General features: G+C 41.4%; 1 protein-coding gene across 1 annotated transcript in view; it reads right to left on the minus strand.

The window, feature by feature from the left end:
* TNKS (tankyrase) overlaps positions 1 to 22856 on the minus strand; it is a 143576-nt gene extending 120720 nt beyond the window's left edge. Inside the window, exons 1-2 of the mRNA XM_074589629.1 lie at positions 22326 to 22856; positions 10771 to 10995 (exon numbers count right to left, since the gene is read on the minus strand). Coding sequence (XP_074445730.1) covers positions 10771 to 10995; positions 22326 to 22824 — 724 coding nt within the window. The 5' untranslated portion in view covers positions 22825 to 22856. The remainder of the gene's footprint in view (positions 1 to 10770; positions 10996 to 22325) is intronic.
* Between the last annotated feature and the right edge of the window lie 1029 nt (positions 22857 to 23885).

Genomic DNA, 23885 nt, shown 5'->3' on the forward strand with positions numbered 1-23885 from the left:
CACTTTTCCTTGAAAGCAACAATTCTGCAGCTACTTAGTTTCTAAGCATTTGTTTTAGTATGCTATTTATTGAACAGCTAGAAATCTTAACTGCTGCTCTACTGTCCAAGCAATTTATGTTTTCATCTATATCCCAAGCTGAAAGCTACTTTAAGGACAAGTCTTTATTGCTCGGTCACAATTTCACTTTTCTCTGAACAAACTCACCTTTCTACTTCAAATTTTATTTGAATAAGTGTCAGCTGTAACCCTTATATCCCACTTGACAGATTAAGAGCCCTTCTTTCAGTGTTCTTGAAAAGCAAAAGCAGCCATCAAGGCAAATCAGGTCAACAAGTAGCATCCTAAGAGGAAAAATAACTAAGGAGGGTTAAGAGAAACCAAAGACCAATTCCAATCTCCTGCATACATTAACCATTTATTCCAGGTGAATTTTGGGGGGAAAAAAAATCCTGGTGGAAGTCAGGTGATAGATTGCATGTGACATTAGCTATGTGGCTATCAGAACACATTATTTGCCAGTGCACTAAAATCTAACACCCAGAAAGTAACATAAACTGAGGAGGTCTTAAAAGTTTCTTCAAATCTGTCCTGGATCTACCGTTTTTCTGAAACAGAAAGGGTGCATGCACAATCAAAAACAGTTTCTCTTTCTAGCAGCAGAGGAATATGCATTTAAGAGATTCAAACCCTAGCACAAGCTTTCAACCCACCATTCAGTGAGGTGAGCACAAGGGAAAGGGGGTGGGGGGGGAAGAAAAAGAAAACAACACAACAAAAAAAACACACACACAACCACCAAAACACCAAACAACAGTCACAATCCAAGAGCACAGCCTTTTCCAGAGGTGAACTTCAGTGCCTACCAGCTTTCAACAGTATGCAACTTGGGGATGGTATCATAGTCACACACCCTATGGAACACACACTAACAATGTGGTGGGGTTAAGAGCTGGAACTCTTAAGATTAAAAAAACACCAACATGCCAAATAACTTTTGCGTATTTTGCATAAAACTTGAACCTTGTGCTAATTTTGCAAACTCATTAGTCCACAACAGTTACCAAATATTTAAGAAATAAGAACTACATGAAATCTTAGCGATACCAAGTTGATCAGTCCCTGAAATTGTAGCTAAAGCTACAGGTTGGCCAGAAGACATGGGTATTCCCAAAAATTCTGTTTCTTAAATAAACATCAGGAATCTAAGAATACATTAAATTCAAGCAGATTTAGAACTCTACTAACAGTTGACTAGCTAGCAGTACTACATGTATCAGTCTCAGGAACCTTCCCCAGCCACTACCTTAGACCACTTTATTACATAGAACAGTCACGTTGCTTTCTATTCTTAAAGGTCAGAGCTATATCCGTTTGTTCTCCAGTCCCAGAACTGATCACTGCCAGGCCCTGTTGATACAGAGCAGTGCAAGTCTTATCCTATTCAGCATTAGGTCCTCAACAAGCAAATATTCTACGCTGCAAAAATCCCACAATCTGTCAGGTAAGATATCATCACTATTGCAGGTCTCATGCTAGGGAAGCATGCACATTAGATCAGTCTGAGAGGGTTCCTCTCCTCGGTCACACCTGTGTCCTGCACCATCCTTGTATCACCCCAAACAAGAAAATAAAAACAAACCGTGGCATCCAGTTCCTTTTGGCTCCCTTGTCATATGAGTTCAGTATCCAATACAACCGCTAGGTCAAGAGCACAGTGCTTAACTAAGAAATTACTCAGTTCTGCTTGCTTGGACAAGACATCAGCAAAACATAAAGACTACACACAGCTGCATGAACAGCAGGATTCACATCAAACACTTCAGCATTTTCTAGAAAGGAATCACTGTGTCTAAGAAGTATGGTACATTTGCATGAACATGGAAAAACAATGAATTACTGGAGCATGGGAGTCTATGTTCATCACAAGCCCTAGCTGGATGAAAGATTGAAGTGAGGACCACACAGAACAAGAGGCAAGCACACAGTATTTTCAGTAGGCTTCAATCACCTGTAGTTAATTTTGTACACTTGCTTTGCATTGCAGAAAGACCAAATCATTAAGAGAGAGACACCTTTCTTTGCTCACTCTATGACAAATACTTAATTGCCTGCACATTTTTACAAGCAAGACCTTTATATCCTACAGTAATACCTTAATCAATGTTTTCCATTAGACTAAGAAAACATCTGAGAATTCAGCTAGAATTGGCCCCACTCATTTAAGCCTTAATGGCTACATATATATCTAGACATTGTTTTTAAACCACATGTGAACTGCATTAAGACCACATGGTTCCTCTGAGAAGCTATAAGCAGATAGTGCTACAGTAATTGGAGGCATAGTCCCATAAGATTAAGTATTTCTGCAAGATATTTAGGAAGCCACTGTAAACTGGTGTTGGACACCTGAAAGCAGTTTCAGTGTCTGGAAGAGCAGTATCTGTTCCGTTACTCTGTTTGGATAATATGCAACTTCCTCTTCCCCCCGTCTCAATTTGCTAATAGCTAACATCAGTACTTTTGAAGACCTTACTTCCCATAAATGCCTTACAGCAAGTTTTCCAACAGTGTTTTGCATATTATCATACCATCTCCTTTGCTGCAAGTGACCAGACTCTGATTTAATCAACACTTGTAAAGAAACATCATAAAATAAATTACTCTTTTCTTGTCCTCCACAGATTCTGCTGTGCCAAGCAGCCAAACAAGGCAAAGAGACTAATTTCTTTAAACCTGAATTTCAGGAAAAAAGAAATAGAACTGGGAAAAAGTCTAAAACCCACAGATACAGTTCAAACCTAACAGAAAGACAGACGGCTTGCCGAATATACACAGTGTATGAAACCTCAGACAAGGCAATCATTTTCAACCTGTCTTCATGAAGTTGAATTTCAGTCAACTTTTAGCAATACAAATACCATAATATAAACAATACCCCTTAAGGACCATAAGCAACACAGTAACACAACAGATTTTACAAGCCCTGAGCACCACTAGTTCCAGATATGGAAACAAGAAGTCATTTTATTGGCAAAATCCTACAGACAAGTCTTCCTCACCTGAAGTAAGGCTCATTTTTACTCTATTTCTACAAAGCATTATCCTCTCTGCTATCAAGTTTACTGTTGATTTTGTTTCTGAAGAGGATATAACTTCATGATTATTCCAGCTCAATGCTTGGTCCTCTCACAAAAATGTTGTGGTAGGGCATTTCCACCTTGAGTCAATGATCCACTCATTTCAAGGCTCCTAGCATGCCGAGACCTTTGTCAGGCACACATGGGTAACTGACACTGCTCACAGAGGATTTTCTTCATAAAGCATCAATCATAGCTACATGCGCACAGATGCAAAGTGTCAGCAGAAAGGATTCCCTGGAGCCTTTACAGCAAACAACCCCATCTTACTCTGGCACCTTTTCCCGTAGCAATAGCTCCTGTAGACTACACCACATTAACAGACCTGCCTGCACACAGATGTCACGTACTGAAGAGGTATCCTTCACATACAGAAATTGGTAACCCAGTTCCTTCCTGTCCTTTTGCCAAAGTCCACCAGGGAGCACTGCAGTTGTATATGCCATGGTAGAGCGTCACAAACCATTTTCTGTAGTTGCTTTTGACAAAAGCCCTGTTGTCTCACACTCCAGTCCATTGTTACTATGACAACAGTATTACAATGCCTCCAAATTACCAATGTATGATTTCAATCATGGGTTCCTCCACCCCCACCAGCTCGGAGAGAAGGCGGCCTTATTCTCAGATCCCTTGCAATAAGGTTAGCCTGAACTAGACTTACACAGTGGGAAACATAGTAAGATTCAGCCCAAGAAGCTCTCAGTTCTGTGAATACTGACATTTAGAAGCTGACATAGCTCAAACAAGTGGTTAGAGGACGTGAAACCATTTAAAACCATGAACAAGAACTCCAGTGAGAAAGCAAATGCATTGTTCCACTCAATCTAAAACACGGAATTTTCAACCTACGGTTGCTGTCGTGCAAGCTTCATTTGAGAAAGACCCCATGAAGAAACAGTATAAGTAGACTTAAGCATATTAGGTCTTTGAGCCATTGTGTATGCACAGAATTTAAAATCATTTGCTACTCAAAGAAGCAGGGTTCCATACACATGCTGTAACTCACAGAGCAGAAAAAGACGAAAAGAATTCATAACCTGAACAGCCTGATGAGTCTGCTTCCACAACAGATTTGGCTTTGATCTGTAAGAATCTGAGTAATAAGTATTATTAAGAATAGCCAGGATTCTTATTTTGCATATCTGGACAGATAATAGATAGATGCTGTCAATCAGGACCAGATGGCCTTAAGCATATCAAACCACAAGGTACCTTCGCTTTGTATGTCAATGTTAACTGCAGGCAACAGACAGGATATCTCCCCCACTGTAAGGATTGTGTCCTCCTAATGGAACAAAACTCACATTTCTGGTACACAAGAACAGCCTGAAGTTCTTTAGGCTGTCCTGCAGCTTAAGAAAGTTCAAATACAAGTCAAAGCAGGAATATTAACAATACTTAAGAATCTTCCGATATAAAAAGCAGCAACAGTTAGTTAAACTGTTTACAAAAAAATATGTGGAAGTACTCACTTGACAGAATTTTCCAATGATTTTACAAGCCTCCGAATACCAGATTCCTGGGATGCCTCTTGGAATCTAAGCTTCCTTCTAGAACACCAGATCTCCAAGACAGTCTTTGGGAATTCAGTACATGTCTCCAACAAACAACATGCATAACCAGCTCCCAATGTACCTCGGTTACCAATATCCTCCTCTAATACTTATTAAGAAGCTACTAGTCTTCTTACAGGCTTCCGTCAATCCAGCAGCTAAATCTATAGTCACTGTAATCATTTTTCAGTTAAGATGATAAAGTCGTCCCCCCCCCACCTCACCCCGCCCCACTCTCCACCCCCCGAAACTGCACAATTTTGCTCTTTGATAGCACTTCCTGTGATTTTTTTTATTTTTCAGGTAGTAAAATCAGACACAGCTCTAAGTTTTAGAGCAAGACAGCTCCTCTGCTTGGAATGCAAAATGCTTTAAGCATTCTGAAATCTCAAAACTATCATAAATTGTAATAATTTCACTCTTTTTTGTATGTGCCTTCTTTGCAAGGTGACCAAATAGATGAGCAGTTCAATGATTGAGCAAATTACTATTTCTACAGTTGCTTTAAGGTTTACCGTGCACTAAGTTCTATCCATGAAGTACCTTTCGTAGATTATTTTTTTTTAAATCACGACAGAAGGTTTATGTGCCCTGCAAGACAGGGTGACATCATATTCCTTCCACGTATTTCAGCCTAAAGATAGGTAATAGCAGAAGATAACAGCTAATGAATTCTTTTCCTTCCCCAGTCATGAGGAAGCACAGCAGGGTGAGCAATGTTTTGACATGTTAAGAGAGAGACATTTAAATAAAGTGATCCCTATGTTAAGGGCAGGACCTGTATGTTGGAAAACCTGCTAGCTTAAAAAAGTTTTAGTTTGCTTGCTTGCTCTGTCTTTCAACTGCAGAAAGGGTAATGGAAAAAAAATCAGCTTCCACAGAAGTTCTCTCATCAAAAAGAGAGACAAATGCCTCTTGACGCTACCATTACAGATCACTTCATAGCACTGAGACAGTAAATTCATCTTTGCAGGAAGTTTTATAACTAGCCCAGAAGAAGCCAGTAAAAACATTGGTCTAATGTCATATTAAAGAATTCCTGATGGATCCTTAGCACTGGATGGACTAAAAGTAATTTAAAAAAACTTTTACAGTTTTGTACAGTGTTGAAGGGTGCTTTTCAGTAGCTAGCTTTTTTATTTCCCTAAAATTACTAAAGTACCCTGTATGTTCAGATCCATAAATCATGGCATCACCATAAAAGATGGTCAGGGTTTGCATCTTTGTGAAGAATGCCCTTAAAAACTAGGAGGTGTATGACACCTGAGGTCACTTCTAGGCTAGAACACTTAACTAACTCCAGTTAAGTGTTCTCACAACACTTAACTGGAGATCCACCTAAAAAAAAAAAAAGTCTCTGCAGGAACAACTACAGCCTCTGCAGAAGCATACACAGTGGAAAGCAAAGCAAGCCTGGACAGACTGCCTAAGCAAAGTTTCTGTACAGTTATTTTTAGCCCAGTTTTTTTAACAAAAAAATTGTGTGTTGCACAAACACAGTTTTAATAGAGCTGTTACCACTCAGGAAATACCTTGGAGCTACTCCCATTCAGTGCTCAGCAACCAGAAAACCAAACCAGAAAGAACATTAAGTTACCCTATAAATCTACTACACCCAGTTTTGATGTCTGTACTCTCCACACCAACCTTTCACCCTTGGGGGGGTGGGGGGAGCGGGAGGGGGAGAAAAAGACAAAAATACCAGAAGACTACATTTTACGGCTTGCAAAAGAGACATTTGAGGGAAGAAAAGATAGAGGCCTACTATAAAATCACGAAGGACATGCAGACTGCAAATAGAAATGACTGTTCACTATGTTCACTATTTCTCAGAAGATTCCTGAATGGCCTGCAATAAAAGTCATCAAGAATAATGTTTTAAAGAAAAGGAAGGGTTGTTTTCATCCTGCAAGACTATTAAATTACAAAATTCTCTTGTCACAGAACATCTTCAAAGCCAAAAGTATAGCAGCATTTAAGAAGCTATTAGATCTATCTTCCAAGAATTTTGTATACCGATGGCCATGCACAGTCCAGATGCAGCCTCTACTTTATCAGGTTCCTAAATTGCTGATTGCCATGAGAAAGGATGGTACACTCAAACCATTCACAGTCTCTGAGCATCTGCTACATGTCATTGCTGGAAGAAAAGTGAGCTACATGGATCTTTGGTCTGACCGCAGTATAGACTTTCAGATGAAAAAATAGATCATCCTTTCTCCCCAGTCCAACCAGCAGAACAGTCACCACCCTGACTTCGCAACATTCCTCCAAACACACTTTGCAGTGTTCACCATTCATTCATTATTCCATGAGCAAATACGACACTGAGGAACAAAATGACTTTTCATTAGCTCTAGAAGCAGTCCACAGACAATGAAAATGCATCTTCCTGACAGATAAAGCAATCCTAGAAGCCATAAATACCAGAGAACACTATCTAACAATTGCCTTTAAAGCTTCAATACATTTAGTCCAAAAATTGATTACATATAGCAAACAACGCTTTCAAATGGATTCAATTACTTAGCAACTAAGCAAATCCGTAGTGACTAAATATATTGTAAGAGATGGTCAGCAAACCAGCTGAGCAGTGCTTACTATCCTCCAAGATCTCCTACGCTTCCAGTCCCAGGACAAAAAAGCAACTGCCACCTAAAAGAGCTACAGTCCATATTCCTCCCAAACTCAGCACATATGCATTCTGTCCCTTTACGCTCCTACACTGTCCTATCACTGTAATATGCAACCTGTAAAACAGAAGCACAAGAAATCATATGAGTCATTTGCTACCTTACAGTTTCCTGGAGTTTGTGCATAGTCTCATGAGTTTTCATCAGTTCATGTACACTTTGTACTTCCACATAAGCTTCCCAGTTGCAGGGTTGGTACCTGTTAGCCAAACTCCGTTGTACAGCTGAGCACTTATGGTATGTATAGCACAAATAAGCACACTCCATTCCAAGGCCAGTACTAGACACAAGACCATTCTATAGTTGCAGTGCAATCACTACCTAACTTTTGCTGGTCTTCCCACTCCACTTCAATGCCTTGAGTTTTCCTCTGGAAAATCATTATTCATGAATGTGCTGCAACTCTGCACTATCATCAATTACCACTCTGTCCATTTTTCACTTGTAAAGCAGCCAAAAGAACTAGTGTTCTATACTAGACATGATAAAGAAAAGATGCAGAATGGGGTAGCACAGAAGAAGGGAAAGAGAGAACATAAACTGGAAAATTCTATCCCATTACATCATTTGGAAGAAGATGCCAAGAACAGGTAGCCAAAAATGTGGCTAGATGACTAATTCCTACACAGTCTATTGGTTTTCAGACAGATATCTAAGTTCAGCAATAAATTCTAGGTTATGCCAGGACTTCCAGAAACAATTCTTCAATTAATGCTTTTTTAAAAGCATGTCTTGGTTGTTTAAAAAGGAACACTCTAAGAATGTGTTTTTTACATTATTTTTTACAGGCCAATTCCATCCATCATATCTGTAATAGTCTACACTTAAGGTGTAAATAGCAGTACTGTACCATATATTCTACAAAGCTATTTAAGTATTCCTAGTCAGAATTTGTGCCCTAAGCAACCATTGTTCCATTATCCCTGTGTATAATGTGTTCCCTCAAAAGATTTTTTTTTAAGGTCTTTGAAGATTTAATATAAAAATTGTATATAAAACTACTGAAAAGAAACAGGAGCTTGCTAAAGACAGCAAAACATGTTTGCCCACTAGATATAAATTGCAAACAAACTCACTGCAAACAAGAAATAGACTTCTTTGTCTATAACCATGTCCTAGCAGTTTTATGGAATCAACTAAATCCCAAAGAAGCATCATGCTATGGCACATACTAAATATAGTGACTTGTGACGCTGCCTTCAATAATAACTCTTGCGTTGACAGATCAAATATCTAATTAAAGTACAACATACATGGATATCCATAACTAAACTGAGCACAACAGCATCATACTTGCTTGTTTTAAATAAAATAAGTTAAAAAAAAAAAAATTACCAGACTCCAATCTGCCTGCAAGTAGCTTTGCAAGGAGAACTGCATCTAGTCCTGCAGCCCTGCCCAGTGCTTCCAAGGAACCCTACAACTGCAGCAGAGAGCAGAAGAGCTTTGGGATTTGACCAGTACCATGTGCTGAATATTTTACATATATGGATCATCCCCTTAGTCTAACAGCTAACTTTTAGAATCATAGATCTAATCTGTGCATGGAACACATAACGAAGTTCGTGTAATACAAGCCATAAACTTGATTCTGTACTTGCTTGCACCAAGGCCACAACTTCTTTAAACGTATCATCAGTTCTTTGAAAGTTAGATCTAAATAATCTCAAATTACTGCCAGTATTGTACATCAAAATTGATGTACCACATAATCTGCCTGCCACCTTGATCTGACATGCCCAGTCTCCTCCAAAGAGGACCAGAGAGTCTTTAGACAAACCACCTAAAGCTACACCACCCATGCTGCCCCCCAAAATCATAAAGTATTCTGTTGCAACAATCTTTCATCTTATCACGTAAGAATGCAAAGGTGTTCTGCTGTAACCCCTTCTGCTTTATAACAAGGTTTTAAAAGATTGAGCAAGACAAATCTTTTCCAAAGCAAACAAACCCAGTCCTTCTTTACAGGTGTAAAGGAGTCTTTTACCATTAACCTTCTCCCATTTAATTGGTATTTTCTGTCAGCAGTTGACAAAGCCAGGCAGAGTCCAGCAATGAACAGATCAAATTACTTCCTTTAAGTCACATACAAAACTCCAGTTACTGACTGGAATTAATCTTACTTTTCCATTCACCATTGTTACAATAGTCTGTTACTAGGACCTACTATATCAGTGTATCTCTTCCCACAGTACTGCTGCACACCATACTCAGTAACTTCTGAGAATATTCTCCATATGTTTTAGCTCGTGCACAGAGATGAAATGAATGAAGTCCATCACATCCCTTGGAAAAAGAAGAAAGAGTAAAAAAAATTTTATTGGAGGTTTCCTCCAATTTTCTTTCCCTCAATTTTTGGTTGGTTGGGTTTGTTTGGTTTTTTTTTTTTTTTTTTAAATGTAATGACATAATGCAATAAAGCTAATGCAAGAACTTGCCCTGTAGGTTTTGCAGCTGTCTCTGCAGGGATTTTACGTAATAAGTGTTTAAGCAAATAGACATTATCTGAAATTCTGAACATTGTGTCTTGTTATCTGGATAACTTAAGAACAATACTCACGTTCATGATCTTAACTGTGGTTCCTAAAAAAAAAATAATCAAGCTTTCCTTTCCACATTTGATAAAATACACAATGTTGAGCAGACCATTTTATTCAAGTTAGTAGATGTGAGAAGAACCAGAATTGATAAATAAGTTCAAGGAACTGATCTGAGCGTAAAAAATAAAAATAGAAGTTCCCACTTAGAAAAAAAGTAATACTAAGTATGCTGAGAAAAAACATAAAAGTTAAAAAACGTTTTGACTAAAAAGTTCTTTATATGTTCTAGATATATTTAAAATTATTGAAGTGTTCGATTTCATCTGAAATTGCTTTGGCTCCAGGCTACAGCACACACACTGAAGATATATAACCACTCTGAACAATGGTGTCCTGTAACTTGTATTTGAAAGCTCTAAAGGACTAATGAGATGTTTCCCCATACTGTATGGAATGAATGGTTAACCATCTTCCTAACCACTAAGACGACATCTAGAGCAGCCCAAAAAGCAAAGACTGTATACCTAGTAAATCTAGTTTTCTCAAGAGCGATGAAGAAAGACAAACTTCCATCTTCAGATTTTGACTATTGTAATTTAACAGAGGAGGAGACTTTACCCAGCCTCCTCATGTTAGTTTTTTAGATGCAAGTTTAGCAAAGTTTGCATTATATAACATTAAAAAATTTGTCTTAAATGACTATCACTATACCTACCTGCTGGTTTAAAAGAAGTTAGCTTTATGAACAAGTGGTATCTTTCACCTTAAGTCCAGCACATAAACAATTACAACTGCACAAAACATATCTGGTACAGTTTCAATATAAGAAAAGACAGACTCTTACCAATACACACATCTATCTTCCCCTTGATAGCAGCTTCATGCAAAGGAGTGTAGTTCCAATTGTCTCTAGCATTTGGGTCTGCCCCTTGACACAGTAACAGACTAACCACTTCAGCATGACCAAAAGAGCAGGCATTGTGAAGGGGTATCAGCCCTCCGTCGTCACGAGCATGAACGTTGGCTCCTGTCTGTAGCAAATGCTCTACAACATCCTTCCTTCCAAAACCTGTAAGAGAACATATTTCTGTTCATTCGTCTGGTAAAACAACATGATTTAATATTTAAAACTGTTCACTCTTAGTTCAGCGTACAGGCAAACGATATTATTCATGTCCCTTTTCTACTTTTTGGTCCATTTTACCATAAAGTGAGACTATATTCACCTGCTCAAAAAACAGTTGGTAGACGCGCTTACACTCATGACAGGGTATAATGATACAGATTATAATACAGTGTTGTATTATAATCAGCCAGACTGGCTGTTACTCTATCTCACAAGGAAGTTCTACAATAGGCTTGCCATTCTTTTTCAAGAGAAGTTTTTTTTATTAATTTTAAAAATTTAGTATAATATGTATTACTTAAAACAAGTGTCTTACATACTATCTCTTGATATAGGTCTTTCTCTTGGAGAGGACCTATAATAGGTTAATAGACACTGAGAGACAATGTCAGTGCTCAAGCAGAACAACCTTATTTCAACCCAAACTACATTCTTGCTCTTTTTCAAAAAGCCTGACTACCTCCAACTGATAAACTGATACAGAGAGACTAAGAAATCATCTATAAGTAGAACTGAGACCTCAGCTGGGAAGTAAAACCTCAGAAAGGCCCCAGCCTAGGAACACAGCCTCCATTATGGCCAGGAAAAAACATCACCGTAAAGCCAGCATCATTAAACTAACATGCTTCAAAATCCTTCATCACCATGCCAGCCTCTGACAAACCTGGAAAGGTTCTAGTGCCCGTATGTGCTTCCTATTGCCCCAAATGCCTTAGAGCAGCAGCCTCCAAACTTTTTTTGATTGTGCACCCCTATCAGTAAAGTATTTTTTGAGCATACCCCCCATTATATGTACATTTATAAATATATACATGCACTACTGTATTATTACAGATTATAAACATACACAAAAATATAAATTTAAAGAAGCTGAGACAAAGATTAAATAAAATTTCTTTTACATTTACTAATTGTACAAAATACATTTTTCTTCCTGTGCCCCAATGAAGTATCTTGCACACTCCACTTTGGAGACCACTGCCTTACAGGACAGAAACAAAAATCAGGCATCAGGCCCAAGAGGGACAGTTTGAACTAAAACAGAAGTGTTCATTTTTGTATGAAGTTGCATCTCAAAGGTTGCATTGCATTTCTTACAAACCTCGGGGCTAAAAGCAGTACCACTGGAATTTTTAAAAGACTGTCACTTTAGGAGTTATTGTGTCTTCTGGTAATCATGGATACCAACCAGCTTAAGTATGAAGAATCCCACGTATATGAACTATGTTTATGAAACAGCTGAATTAAATTCTGCAGCAAGTGAAATTCCATCACAGTGGTGCTAACTGGCAGCATATAGACTATATTAACTTCACAGATCATGGATCGAAAACATAACTAAAGATATTATTTCCCTTCTAGAAGGCAAACGCAAAGCTCAAGGGAAGCAACAAAGAACCTGTCAGTTCTCCCCCAGGTGACCATGTAACTCAGCCGCAGCAAAATGCTGCTAAAACAGTGACAGAAATGATTCTCAGAAGTCAGCAACCTCTGTGGCAGGCAACAACTCATGCACAAAGACTTCTCAAACTGGAACGTTATACCCCAGAGCTGCAGTCCCCAGACAGGACCTGCATTTCAATGAGTTAAGGCTCCTTTTCGCCAGAGTAGTGCGCTAGTTACAGCTATGCAGACTTGTGGTGCAGAATTAACATGGCTTTCCCCCCACAGTCCATACGGTGAGATCTGTAAGCCAGGTCTAGTAGCTTTGCATCCACACTAGCTTATCCAGTTAAGGCTAATGTTCTAACTCGACATCCAGCTTTCAGTGAAGCTGCACGCTAGCCATTCGACAGGAATTTACAGTCTCCTAAGTGAAGCACTGAGTCCTTCAACACCCTTTCTTCAAGGACAGAAGTTTTCTAGACGCTGACTAATACTATGGTTAAGGCAGGCAGGGCCAAAGCAAAAAGCCCCTTTACTGAGGTTTATCATGGTTTGAGAGTTTTGATGACAGTTTAGCAATATCTTAATTTCTGCCTAAATAAGTATTCTTCTATGAGACACAAGCAAGCAGGTGGAAGACCAGTCTGGGGAAGCCATCATGGATATGCACACAGATACTCACAGGTAGTACAGACTGTAGCAGTTCACACCTTGGTTAATCCTGCCTGGTAACGTAGCCCAAAGGCTCCAGTTAACAAGTACAGCCTGGTTACTTTTGCATAGCTGTAAGGATTCCCCCATCCCCACTGCACAGAGCCCTCAGCTGCTTGCAGCACAGATGCTGGACCACTATGAATTACAAGTTAGCACACCAAGCAGATACCAAAGCATGTTTTCTTTAATACATGGGGATAAACAGCAGTTCAGCAGCTGCTCCACAAGCTGCTGAGCCATATCAGCTGCAGGGAGGGGCCCACAACCGGACTGGCACCCCACTCTGCAATCCAATTTTAGTCCATCGCTGCAGATGAGTCAAAGCTTTCTGGTACATTATATACTGATCACTTCACATTAGAAATTACACCACAGAAATGGAAACATACAAATCAAAACTGGTATTATTAAAAGTGATACTTATTTATCATGACAAAAATGTTAGCAGAAGACATGTTTTTCTTAACTGAGCTGCCAGCAAGGCCACTGCCACTGTAGATCATTGCAGCTTCTAGCAAAAAACCTGATTTTTTTTTGTTTGTTTCTGTTATAAAATAGTCCAGGAACATCACCTGTGAGACTTCAAATAGAAAATGACAACTTAGTGGGTACAACAGCAAACAAAGGGTATCTGGTCCCACAGCAAAGCTAACAGGCCTGAGGCATAAATACCAAGAAGCAAGTCCTCAAGGTTCCCATGTTTATATCGTTCATTTGACTGTCAAAGGAAAATTAAGCAAGACAAGAATTAGAAAAGGATGCTTTCAGGTAAACAGTAAATCAACAGATTTTATTAGCCTTTTGTTTTTATAGACTGAACTACTAAAAATTATGCTGAAACTGCATGAGCATTTGCTTTACACATATTTCTTATCTCTTGAGGAAAAACAACCTGACAGTGCCTGAAAACCCAGATTCCTTTTCAAATTGTTCAGTGTTGTGATTTTCAGGACTACACACATACTTCTTCAAGGTAATGCTGGATGTAGGGTCATCCAAAGGTATCTTTGGAAATGCCAGCATTAAACACTTTACAGTTTTTGGTGAATTAGCTCTTCTGTTCAGTCCTCAAAAAGCACAGTAAAGGTTACTGTGATTTTATCCTACCAGACCACCCATCTTTCAGAGAAAAAGTAACCAATTAAGGGAACAGCTTGCCTTACCAGCACCACAGGCAAACCTGTAAGAACTTGAATAGACAAAGTGCCAGAAAGTCTTTAAAATGATCACACAACCCAATCTGACAAAGCAGTTGTAATTACTGAAACTCCTGCAGTATCAAGGTCACCTTTTGTAAAAAACAACAGACTCATGCCAAGCCATTTGTGACAGATGAAGCACATATAATTCGGTTGAAACTGAGGAAACCGATGACTTTAAAATGTCATACGTAAAGTCATCTTTAAGATGACTTTAAAAAAATATCATACTCTTGCATATTTCCAGTGCAACGTTAATTTACAAAGCCTATGGAAGCCTTCCTGAGAAAGTACCTCTAATCAATGATCCCAAAACACAATAAAATAGAAGGTTCCTAAAGAAAACATCCAAAGCCAGGGTAAGCATGGAGGAGAGTCACATTTAAAAGCCCAGCATGCAAGTTGTTTTGATGAGATTCACCTGCCAGCTCCCAGAGCACATTCATAGGCAGAGTCCCTTATTAGCCTGGGCTATTTCACACAGGTAAAATGCACAAGCTTTGCATCGATTTTAGCTTCTTCACACAATTTAGAAGTTTCAGGCAAGTCACACTACCTCGGAAAACATATTGCCCAGGAGAGAAAGGAAGCAGTAATCCCATTATAAAAAAAGCAGTAGCAAGAGAACACCCTAAATTCAAGGGTGAAACACTCATCAGTCAAACCAAAGAAAATACAAAAATTCAGAGCAATTGACAGGCTCTTCATTTCTCCAGTCATCTCACAGAAACAACTGAAGACTAAGGCTTGGCGAAAGCCAGGAGATGGACATAGCTATGATAGCTTTACATAAATCAAGAGACAGGCAGACAACTGAAAGAAAACACACTTAACTAGTTCTTTGCCAGTGATGTATTCTTGCCTTTTTTCCAATTTATATCTGTCACTTTAGGCTGAAAATGAGGAAAAAAAAGTTGTAGGTAGTAAACTGGCAGCTTGAAAATTAAGCTAAATAAAACTTTTAAATGCCCTAAGACAAGGCAGCACGCAGAGACACCACCAAATGCTTACTACTGCTGCCAAGATCTGTACTACTCCCCCTTCACACCCTGCTCACAGCCCACAAGCTTGTCTTGTCCCATCTCTTCTCGTGGCATTGAACCTAAGTAACAAGAGGTAACAGAGTGAACAGGTTGAATAACTGATGAGGGAGGCGATACAAGGAAAGCAACAGGCACATCAGTTGATACCTTCTGTTACGCGCTCCCGTTAGGGCTTCCATATTAAACCTGTGTTCAGTTTTCTCAGGGTAACAGTTTACAGACAATTACTAACACTCACAGAAGCCACATAATTGGTTGCCCAATTTCAAGACTCATTTTCAGAAAGTTTGGTAAAAAAAACAGCCAAATAAATACATGGATTTCCCACTAGAAATGGAAGAATGCTTTCCCCAGTGAGTACAACACATCAAGTAGTCGGTTTGATCAGTTTAAGTACAGCTGTACAGTTTCATCCACTGCCCAGTTAATGTCACTTGATCACAACATAGCATGAACTCCTCCAAACGCCAATTCCAACCTCTGCAAAGCTGCTGTTATGTGAAGAGTTTAAGTTATCACATGGAAGACTTACAACTTTCACTAGGCATTTTTCCTCCTCCTTTCACCTGCTTGCTTTTAACACACTGACTCCAAAAGGAGTTAAATTTTACAAAAGTGTATAATAATTAAGCATACCTATAGGTTTTACTGTGATCTTAGGCAAAGCAGGAAAGATGCTCTTACTAAATGTAATCCCACTTGTTAGAGCACTAAACATAGCTCATATGAGAATACAAGCCGTTGAAGTGGAGAGGCACACATCTTAGAGACACACGACCTTTTGAGAATGGTTTTAAACTGTAAGCAAAGGATGGAAGAAGTTCAAGCTAAGTCATTGCACATCTCTTTGCTTTAGTACTGCACATTCCAAAACTAGATTTTTTTCCCCCCAAGACAGCTCTTCCAAAAGCCACCAGCACTTCTCCCACTTCACTAGGCAGAACACAGTTAAACTGAGTGATTTAACTAAGTAAACTAAAGAGCCTTCACACTGTGAAAAAGGGCACCTGGTTCAGTATTACCAAAGGTCTGAGATTTTGCATTTATATCCTCTTGTAAATTCCTTCAAAGGATTTTAAATGGGAACGAGATCAATACATTGTACAAAGCATCGCAAGAGCATTCAAGAGAGTAAGTTACCAGTCAAAGCAAACTGAAACTTCCTAGGAAGTAATATGCTTGTGACATTAGCAGAGTTCATGTACTACAAATGCTATAAAAACATAAAAGAAATAATTTCAAAGTCAAGGCCGGTAATTTATCAATTTTTCTTTTTACATTAAAAAGTCTGCATCCTGCAGGCTCTGAGTCTGTAAGGCTGCCAGGACATTTCCTAATTGACTACACAATCTGCACTCTTCATTCTGTGCATATGAACCCAGCTGAAAATTGTTATTACCCCTGCTTTAAGTTGGACAAGGCAGAATTAATCAGTGACTTCACTATACAAACAACTGTTTGAGTAAGGTCAGACGTGTCTTCCTTGGCAAGGATGTATCAGACAACCTCAACAAAATGAGTCAGAGTAGTTTAAGAATGGTATCTCAAGCAAGGCTTTCCAGAGCAATTTAAGCTAACCTGTTGTACATTGCACCATGAAGTGGAGTGGTCAATTCAGGTGTCTCTGCACAGAGTGGAAGTGCATCATAAGTTGCCAACTACTTGTTGCCCCTTTCCCTCAAGGAACACTCAGTAGACAGTTATATTAGTTCTCCCTCCTCAAGTGCTTATCTCACACATGTTGAGGAAGCTTGCATTTTTATGACTAACAGCTTGCGAGTCGACAAATCAATTTGATCAGCTCTCCTCTTAAACTCTGACCACTGACTATTTTCCAACCCAAGTGAGATCCCTTTGCCTTCAGTATTAAAGTTGTGTGCTCCAGAAATTTCCCAATTAATAGTTATATACGTTAGCCTTCATAAAAAGATTAGTATTTCCAACAGTTATCACTAGTGATTTCAAAAGCATACTTACAGAAGACTACTTTCCCCAAACAGCTTTTTGCCATTACTATAGATGCAAGCAGAAAGAAAACAAGGAATATTACTGATGCTCTAACAAGTCACCCTAAATCAGGTTTCTCCAAACCTGATTTTGGGCTGATATCAACAAGAGCACTCCAGTCTGTGATCGTAACTCCATACCTTCCAAAAGCCACTCTGGAAACCTTTACCTCTTCCTCATTACAGAAGTGGGCATTGAGCCACAGTTCAGCAATTACTAATAGTATTCTCTTTATCCTTGGGTTAAATGATAGAAAGAGAATAACCGTAAAGCTAAAAGAATGTGTTGCTTAAGAACTTGAGGGGGTAACTTCATGATTAGAAAAAAAAAAGTTAAACTTCTCATTAAATGGGTGTGGAACTGGACAAGCCTATGACTGTGGCTATTTGAAGAAATTAGCTAGGACTCAGCTTATTTCTATCAGGTTCATCCACCTAGTTATTTCTGAAAGAGGCGCCATTACTAATGATTTACCAGTAAGGCATGGCCTAACCATATGAATCAAGGTGTCAGCAGCAAATACATATATATCCTTTTGTAAGGCTAAACTTTGTTTCAGAAGGGAAAAAGCAAGTCCATTACCAAACCAGTTCCTAGAAATTCTTGCTAGGTCTAGGAAAAAGCTGGGATTTCAGACAAAAGGTCGCAGGAGTCCTCCCTATCTAGGCATATTAAAGGTAGAAAGAGTCTTAGAAAGCCAACCTTGGTATGTGAGTGCTGTAAGTGGAGGATGACACACAAAAATGAGCCATGAAAGCATCCCCTGGCAATCTGCTTCAAACACAATGGACCAATACAGCCTCCCCAACCTCAACTACATAACAATTCACAGAAAATATGGAAAATATGTACGCTGAGAGTAAAGTCCCACTCTACCCCATGCAAAGCATACCTAAATGCGATACATTATCACATGGACTGAAATCATGCACCCATTAAAAAACCAAGTCAACAGCACTCCCCAAAGGGAAAAAAAAAAAATCTACCTCTCACATACATGCTGAACAACCAGCTCCTTTGGTTAAGCTGAATAAAAATGCATTTTGTCAACTCTGTTACAACATCATCACCAAAAACAGGATTACCAAGCCAGTTTACAAGAACAGACAGCACAGGCATAACAAAATTTTTCAACTAGTGATGGGCATATAACACAGTAAAGATGTTCATAATCTGGTGAAATCAACAATGACAATTAAGATCCTTCTCAAGGGAAAGAGGTAACACATCTCTAGATCAAAGAAGTGCAATGGAAAGGCAAGGGAGTAGAATAGTTTGTCTCATTCAACACAGTTTGAAGATGAGAACCATTAAGCAGAACACAGGATATTCCAATGAAGATGGTGGAAAATACAAGAGGAAGCAAGTTACTTTTAATACCAGTTAACACTCCAATTGTTCAGTGGAACTCCTTACCACAGGATGAGAAACCCACGTAAAAACAGGGTCTTGCTCAAATAGTTGCTGAGCTACAAACTGCACTAAGAATAGTCAGAGAAGTATCAAGTACAAAGAGGGCAAGCGTACCCTAGACATCTGCTTTTAGCCACTAGCAGAGTTAAAACCTTGAGCCAAACATACCTTTGTTCGTGCCTAGCACAGCTGCTTTTTAAATTTTTTTTAATTATAAGCAGCTAATTTTCATTGAAAAAAATGAATGCAAGAGATATTAATACATTAATACCTCCACTTAACTTCTTTTTTGTGTTTTGAAGTCACTCAATCACTTTCAAATCTTTAGAATCTGCTTCTTACTCTGATTCTTGGATGTTGCTGGACAAAATCCACAGCCTACGCTGGTACCAGAGACCCAAATATCCTGCAGTCCACACAGCAGTCAAGACCCTACCAAGCTTTCCTCTTTCCAAATGTGTACTTCTACAGAAGAATCCCTCAAATCACTTGGAAAGGAAAAGCTGAACACCGCACATCCTGAAAAACATTCAGGATTTCAAGAGAGGCTCTGACAGAGTAACGGTCCAGTTAGAGGATGAACTCTCTATCACCCTGGTATGGCCTAAATATTAATTTGTGCCTTATTGATAGCTAACCAAAGCAAGTCAGATTTATTCAGCACACTAGCTGACATTTCAGCACAGAGCTGAAGAACAGATTTCCCTTCATTCAGATCAATTGACAATTCAGATATCCCAGATAAAGAAAATCTGGATAACACTGTTGCTTCAACTTGATGTGCCTGTGCACACTTTATTTGGAAGTGGATAATGGACAGATGACTCCAGTGTCTAGAACAGATTAAGATCTATCCTCAGCTTTTTAAATAATTGATTACAGAGATTTCAGTTCTCACCTTATCCCCAGCTTACATATATGCTAAGGATTCCGAGTGCTCTCAGAAGTCACCCATTTTATCTTCCTTCTGCCATAAGAAAGGAGATAAAGGTGATTTTGAAACTAGAAACCTCACAAAGCTTAACGAAACCTGAACTTAGTGCTTTTGACAAAAAACTAGAACTAGGGAAGTTGTCCTTCCCTGTTACAGTAAAAGTAACTTAACTGCCTGGCATTGCAGCCAAAAAGGACATCCGAGAAAACCAGACAGAGTAAGGAGAAGTCAAGTATCCGGGGGAAGGAGGGGAGGAGGGAAATCCAGCTACCTCCAAAATTGGTGAATAAGAAATTAGAAGAAGAATTCTTCTATCATAAATCACAAGATCAGAAATGGAACTCTCTCTCGTCATTTAAGAGTTTAGCTTCAAAAGGTTTGAAATAAGCAGTTTAAAACACTGCATATTGCACCCTCCAACTCCTGTTCCCCCAGTGAAGGCCACAGAATTCATACTTAGGTATGGCTCATAAAGCATGAGCCATTATGCTTCATATACACAGCTTCATATACACAGTAGACTCCTATGCTCATAAGCAAACAAGTTTTATTTCTCCTCTTGCCCAGAAAGGAGAAGGAAATCAAATCAACAAACTGCATCGCTCACAGATATATACTGCATAAGATCAGTTGCATCCAAACAATGTGCTTACAGGCCCTTCCAAAATGCAGGACCCCAAGATCTCCGTAATAAGAAATACACCTAATACGTACAAACATGAGAAATCCATTTGGACTAGACATACTGCAGTGATTTGAGATAAAATATGTATGGTAGCTAACGAAAGTCTCTAAATCTAGGATGATAGCTACAGGAATTTGTTAGGTATGAAAACTTCATCTGCTGTTTTCCTCATGCTACAAGAAAGCACCTTCCAGTGCTATTACGGTAACATCTTATTGACACTGTCGACTTTCAAAGCTTTATCCCCTTAAGCAAGTTTTGTCCATTTCTTCTCTAATCAAAGTAGAAGTTACAACTACAGCTTCAGCACTAGAGTTTGTACTAGCACTGAAGTTACAACTTGAGATCAGAGTTTAAGGGGAAGCAGCAAGGTCTAATTTTAAGTCTGAATCCAAAACAAGCAGAGCGGACTCGAGAAGAGCTTTCCAAAACATTAACAACTTCACATGCACGCATGTAGTTGTACCAGCGTTATGTTCCAGGGCTCACTAAAATTAAGTCTGTCTCTGTACTGCAGAAGTGCACTGTGTTTTAAACTCCACTTGCATAAGGTCACACTTTACTGGTAGAGCTCAGGGATCAGAGAAGGATGGAAAGGAAACAGCTCAGGACCAAAAGTTCCATCGTGAAATACCACTTGTACTTTGAAAATGAAAACAAACCCATACAATCTCAGTGAGTATTATCTGACTGATAAATTGAACACCATTATTCAGAATTCTAGGCAACGCTGTGCCATAAAACATTCATTAGCAATTTCAACACAGCACTTTAGAGCCATATGCCAGCATTTAAATACCAACTACTCAATACAGCCTTGTTAATTATTGTAATTTATGTGTACTAGTGCAGCACTTAAAGCTCAGACAAGATCTGTGTCCCTTACTACATAAAGTCCAGTCCCGTAACACTGTAGGACATGTCAGAAAGCCCTCAGCCTGACCACAGACATAGCAATTGTGCAAGTCCTAAGTTAGGGCTGATGATTTAAAACATCTTCCTCATTTTACTTTTATCCTGAGCTTCACATGCCCTATGCCCCCAGTACAGAATGTTCTCTTTACAGACTACGCTAACCTGTAATACCTATACATCCTAGAAAGTAATGTTTACTTCCAGTTAACGTAAGCTGTTGGATCTCACTGTTAACAGCTTTTACGACGTTATTTCTGATCACACTGACATCTCTTCTCTGCACTAAGAGGCGTATTCTCTCCTGGACACACATCTGTAACTTCTGATCAAGTTCAGTTGTTCTACTTCACATCCTTCCCCAGCCTGCTAAGACCACAAGAAATGCAGAGATAAATCAACAGCTATGGCCAAATAAAAGGAAAAAAGAGTCACACAAGGCATCAACTTTGCTTCCCGTCAAGTCTACATGAATCACATAGACTTTCAAGAGTTACTACAATACACATGAAACCCTTAACTTCAAGCCGACTTTGTCCCAAATTCCAGTTTCTCACTTCCTAAGCACACACACACAAGTTTGCAGCCTATGTGTCAAATACAGAGGAAAAACGTCTGTACTTTTAGATCACACAGCCACCCTTACGCCTCCGGGATCTCCTCTCCCACTCGTTTCACTCAAAGGGGGGATCTTCTTCCATTTTATGACGGGGAAAAAAGAAGGAGATTTAACAGCCGTCTCCCCAGTCTGCAGCGAAACGCCGCCGGGGAAGTGCGCTCACACGCCTCCCCCCAGCTTCGGCCCCAGTTCTCCCGGCCCCCGAGAAGCTGGAGCTCCGCTCCCCGAAGCCAGGGATGCTCCTTCCGGGCAGCTGGATCGGGCGCGGTGCCCTCCCTGTCCCGAGGCTCTCGCTGACACTGCCCTCACCGGGAACGGGCGGCCGGACCGACCCCGGCCCCTCCCCGGTCCCGGTACCCACCGGCGGCGAAGTGGAGCGGCGTGGACTTGCGGCCGGCCATGTCCTTGGCGTTCACGTTGCCCGTGTCCACCAGGCGCTTCACGCGCGTCACGTCCCCATTGCGGCAGGCCTCCAGCAGCTCGCGGAAGGCCCCGCTGGCCGCGCCCGGGCCCGCCGCCTCGGGACTCTCCGCCGCCGGGCTGGACGCGACAGACGACGACGCGGACGAGGAGGAGGACGAGGAGGAACTGCTGGAGCTGCTGACCGAGCCCGGCGGCGGGCCCGGGGCGGCGGCGCCCGTGCCCTCCGAGCACTCCAGGGCCGGAGGCCGCTCCGCCTCGGGGGGAGCCTCGCCTTCGGGGCCGGCCAGGCTGTGGCGCTGCGCGGCGGGGGCGAGGTCGGCCGATGCCAGGCTGGGGCTGCGCGGCGGCGAGGCGGCGGCCGGCGGCGGCGAGGCCGGCCCGGGCGGTGGCGGCGGGTGATGATGATGGTGGTGCTGGGAGCGACGCGGCGCCGCCATCTTCGCCCTCCCCCCTCCGGCGCCACCCCCCTCCCTCCCGGACCCCGTCACTGCGGCAACGGCGGCAACCCCCGCCCACACTTCCGCCCGCGCCCGGCCAATCCCAACGCGCGGCGCCCGGACGTGACGCCCTACGGCGGGCCAGGGGCGGAGGCGCGGCCTCACCGGGACCGGCCCCACTGAGGGGCAGCGGCTCGCGCCTGCCCCCTGGGGGCCGCCGGGGTGCGGCGGGGACCGGTGGGCGGGGACCGGGGACGGGTGGGCGGGGACAGGGGCGGGCCGGGGACCGGGGGACGGGGACCGGGGCGGGGCGGGGACCGGGGGGCGGGGACCGGGGCGGGGTTCGGGGGCGGGTGGGCGGGGACCGGGGCGGGGCCGGCCCTGCCCGGGCACTGGCTCCCCGCCGTGTTCGGTGGTCAGGGGCGGAGCGGGGAGGGAAGTGCGGCCCGGCAGGATGGAGCTATCGGTGCTTAGGGCGGGAGAGAGCCCTCCATGGGTGTCCCGTAGAGGGAGAGCCCGGCGAGGGCCTCTGTGGAGTGGGCAGGTCCCCACTGGGAGGGGGCAGCATTTCCAGTGAGGATTTGGGTTTGAGTTTGGAAAGGCGCAGGAAGACGAGGTGGAAGTGCTTCTGGCTGACTGGTATCCAGGGAGGATATAGACCCCGTTTGCGGATAAGTTGTTTAAGTTGGTGTTATGATTTGAGGAACCCACAACGATTTACTGTCATTCAGGCAATTATTCTCTCACCCGATTATCTCTCCCCACCCGGGAAGGGGAATTGGGGAAAAAAACAAGGAAACACAAAGGTTGAAATATAAACACATTTAGTAGAATAAGACTAGAGAATTGCATTAACAACACTAAAAAAACAATATTGATCCCGATACCAATATAAAATATACAAGGATTATACTCAGCCCGTTCTATGAGCAGGTAGCTGGGCACTCCCAGCAGTGGGCAGCAAATGTCGGACACTGTGAGAGCTGCAGCTTTGGGAGGAAGGGAAGGGCTCAGGGGTCCAGCACTGGGGCAAGAAGTTCTCTGGATCGCAGCCATCATGG

Source organism: Larus michahellis, chromosome 5 (assembly GCF_964199755.1).
Source record: "Larus michahellis chromosome 5, bLarMic1.1, whole genome shotgun sequence".
Taxonomy (NCBI): Eukaryota; Metazoa; Chordata; class Aves; order Charadriiformes; family Laridae; genus Larus; species Larus michahellis.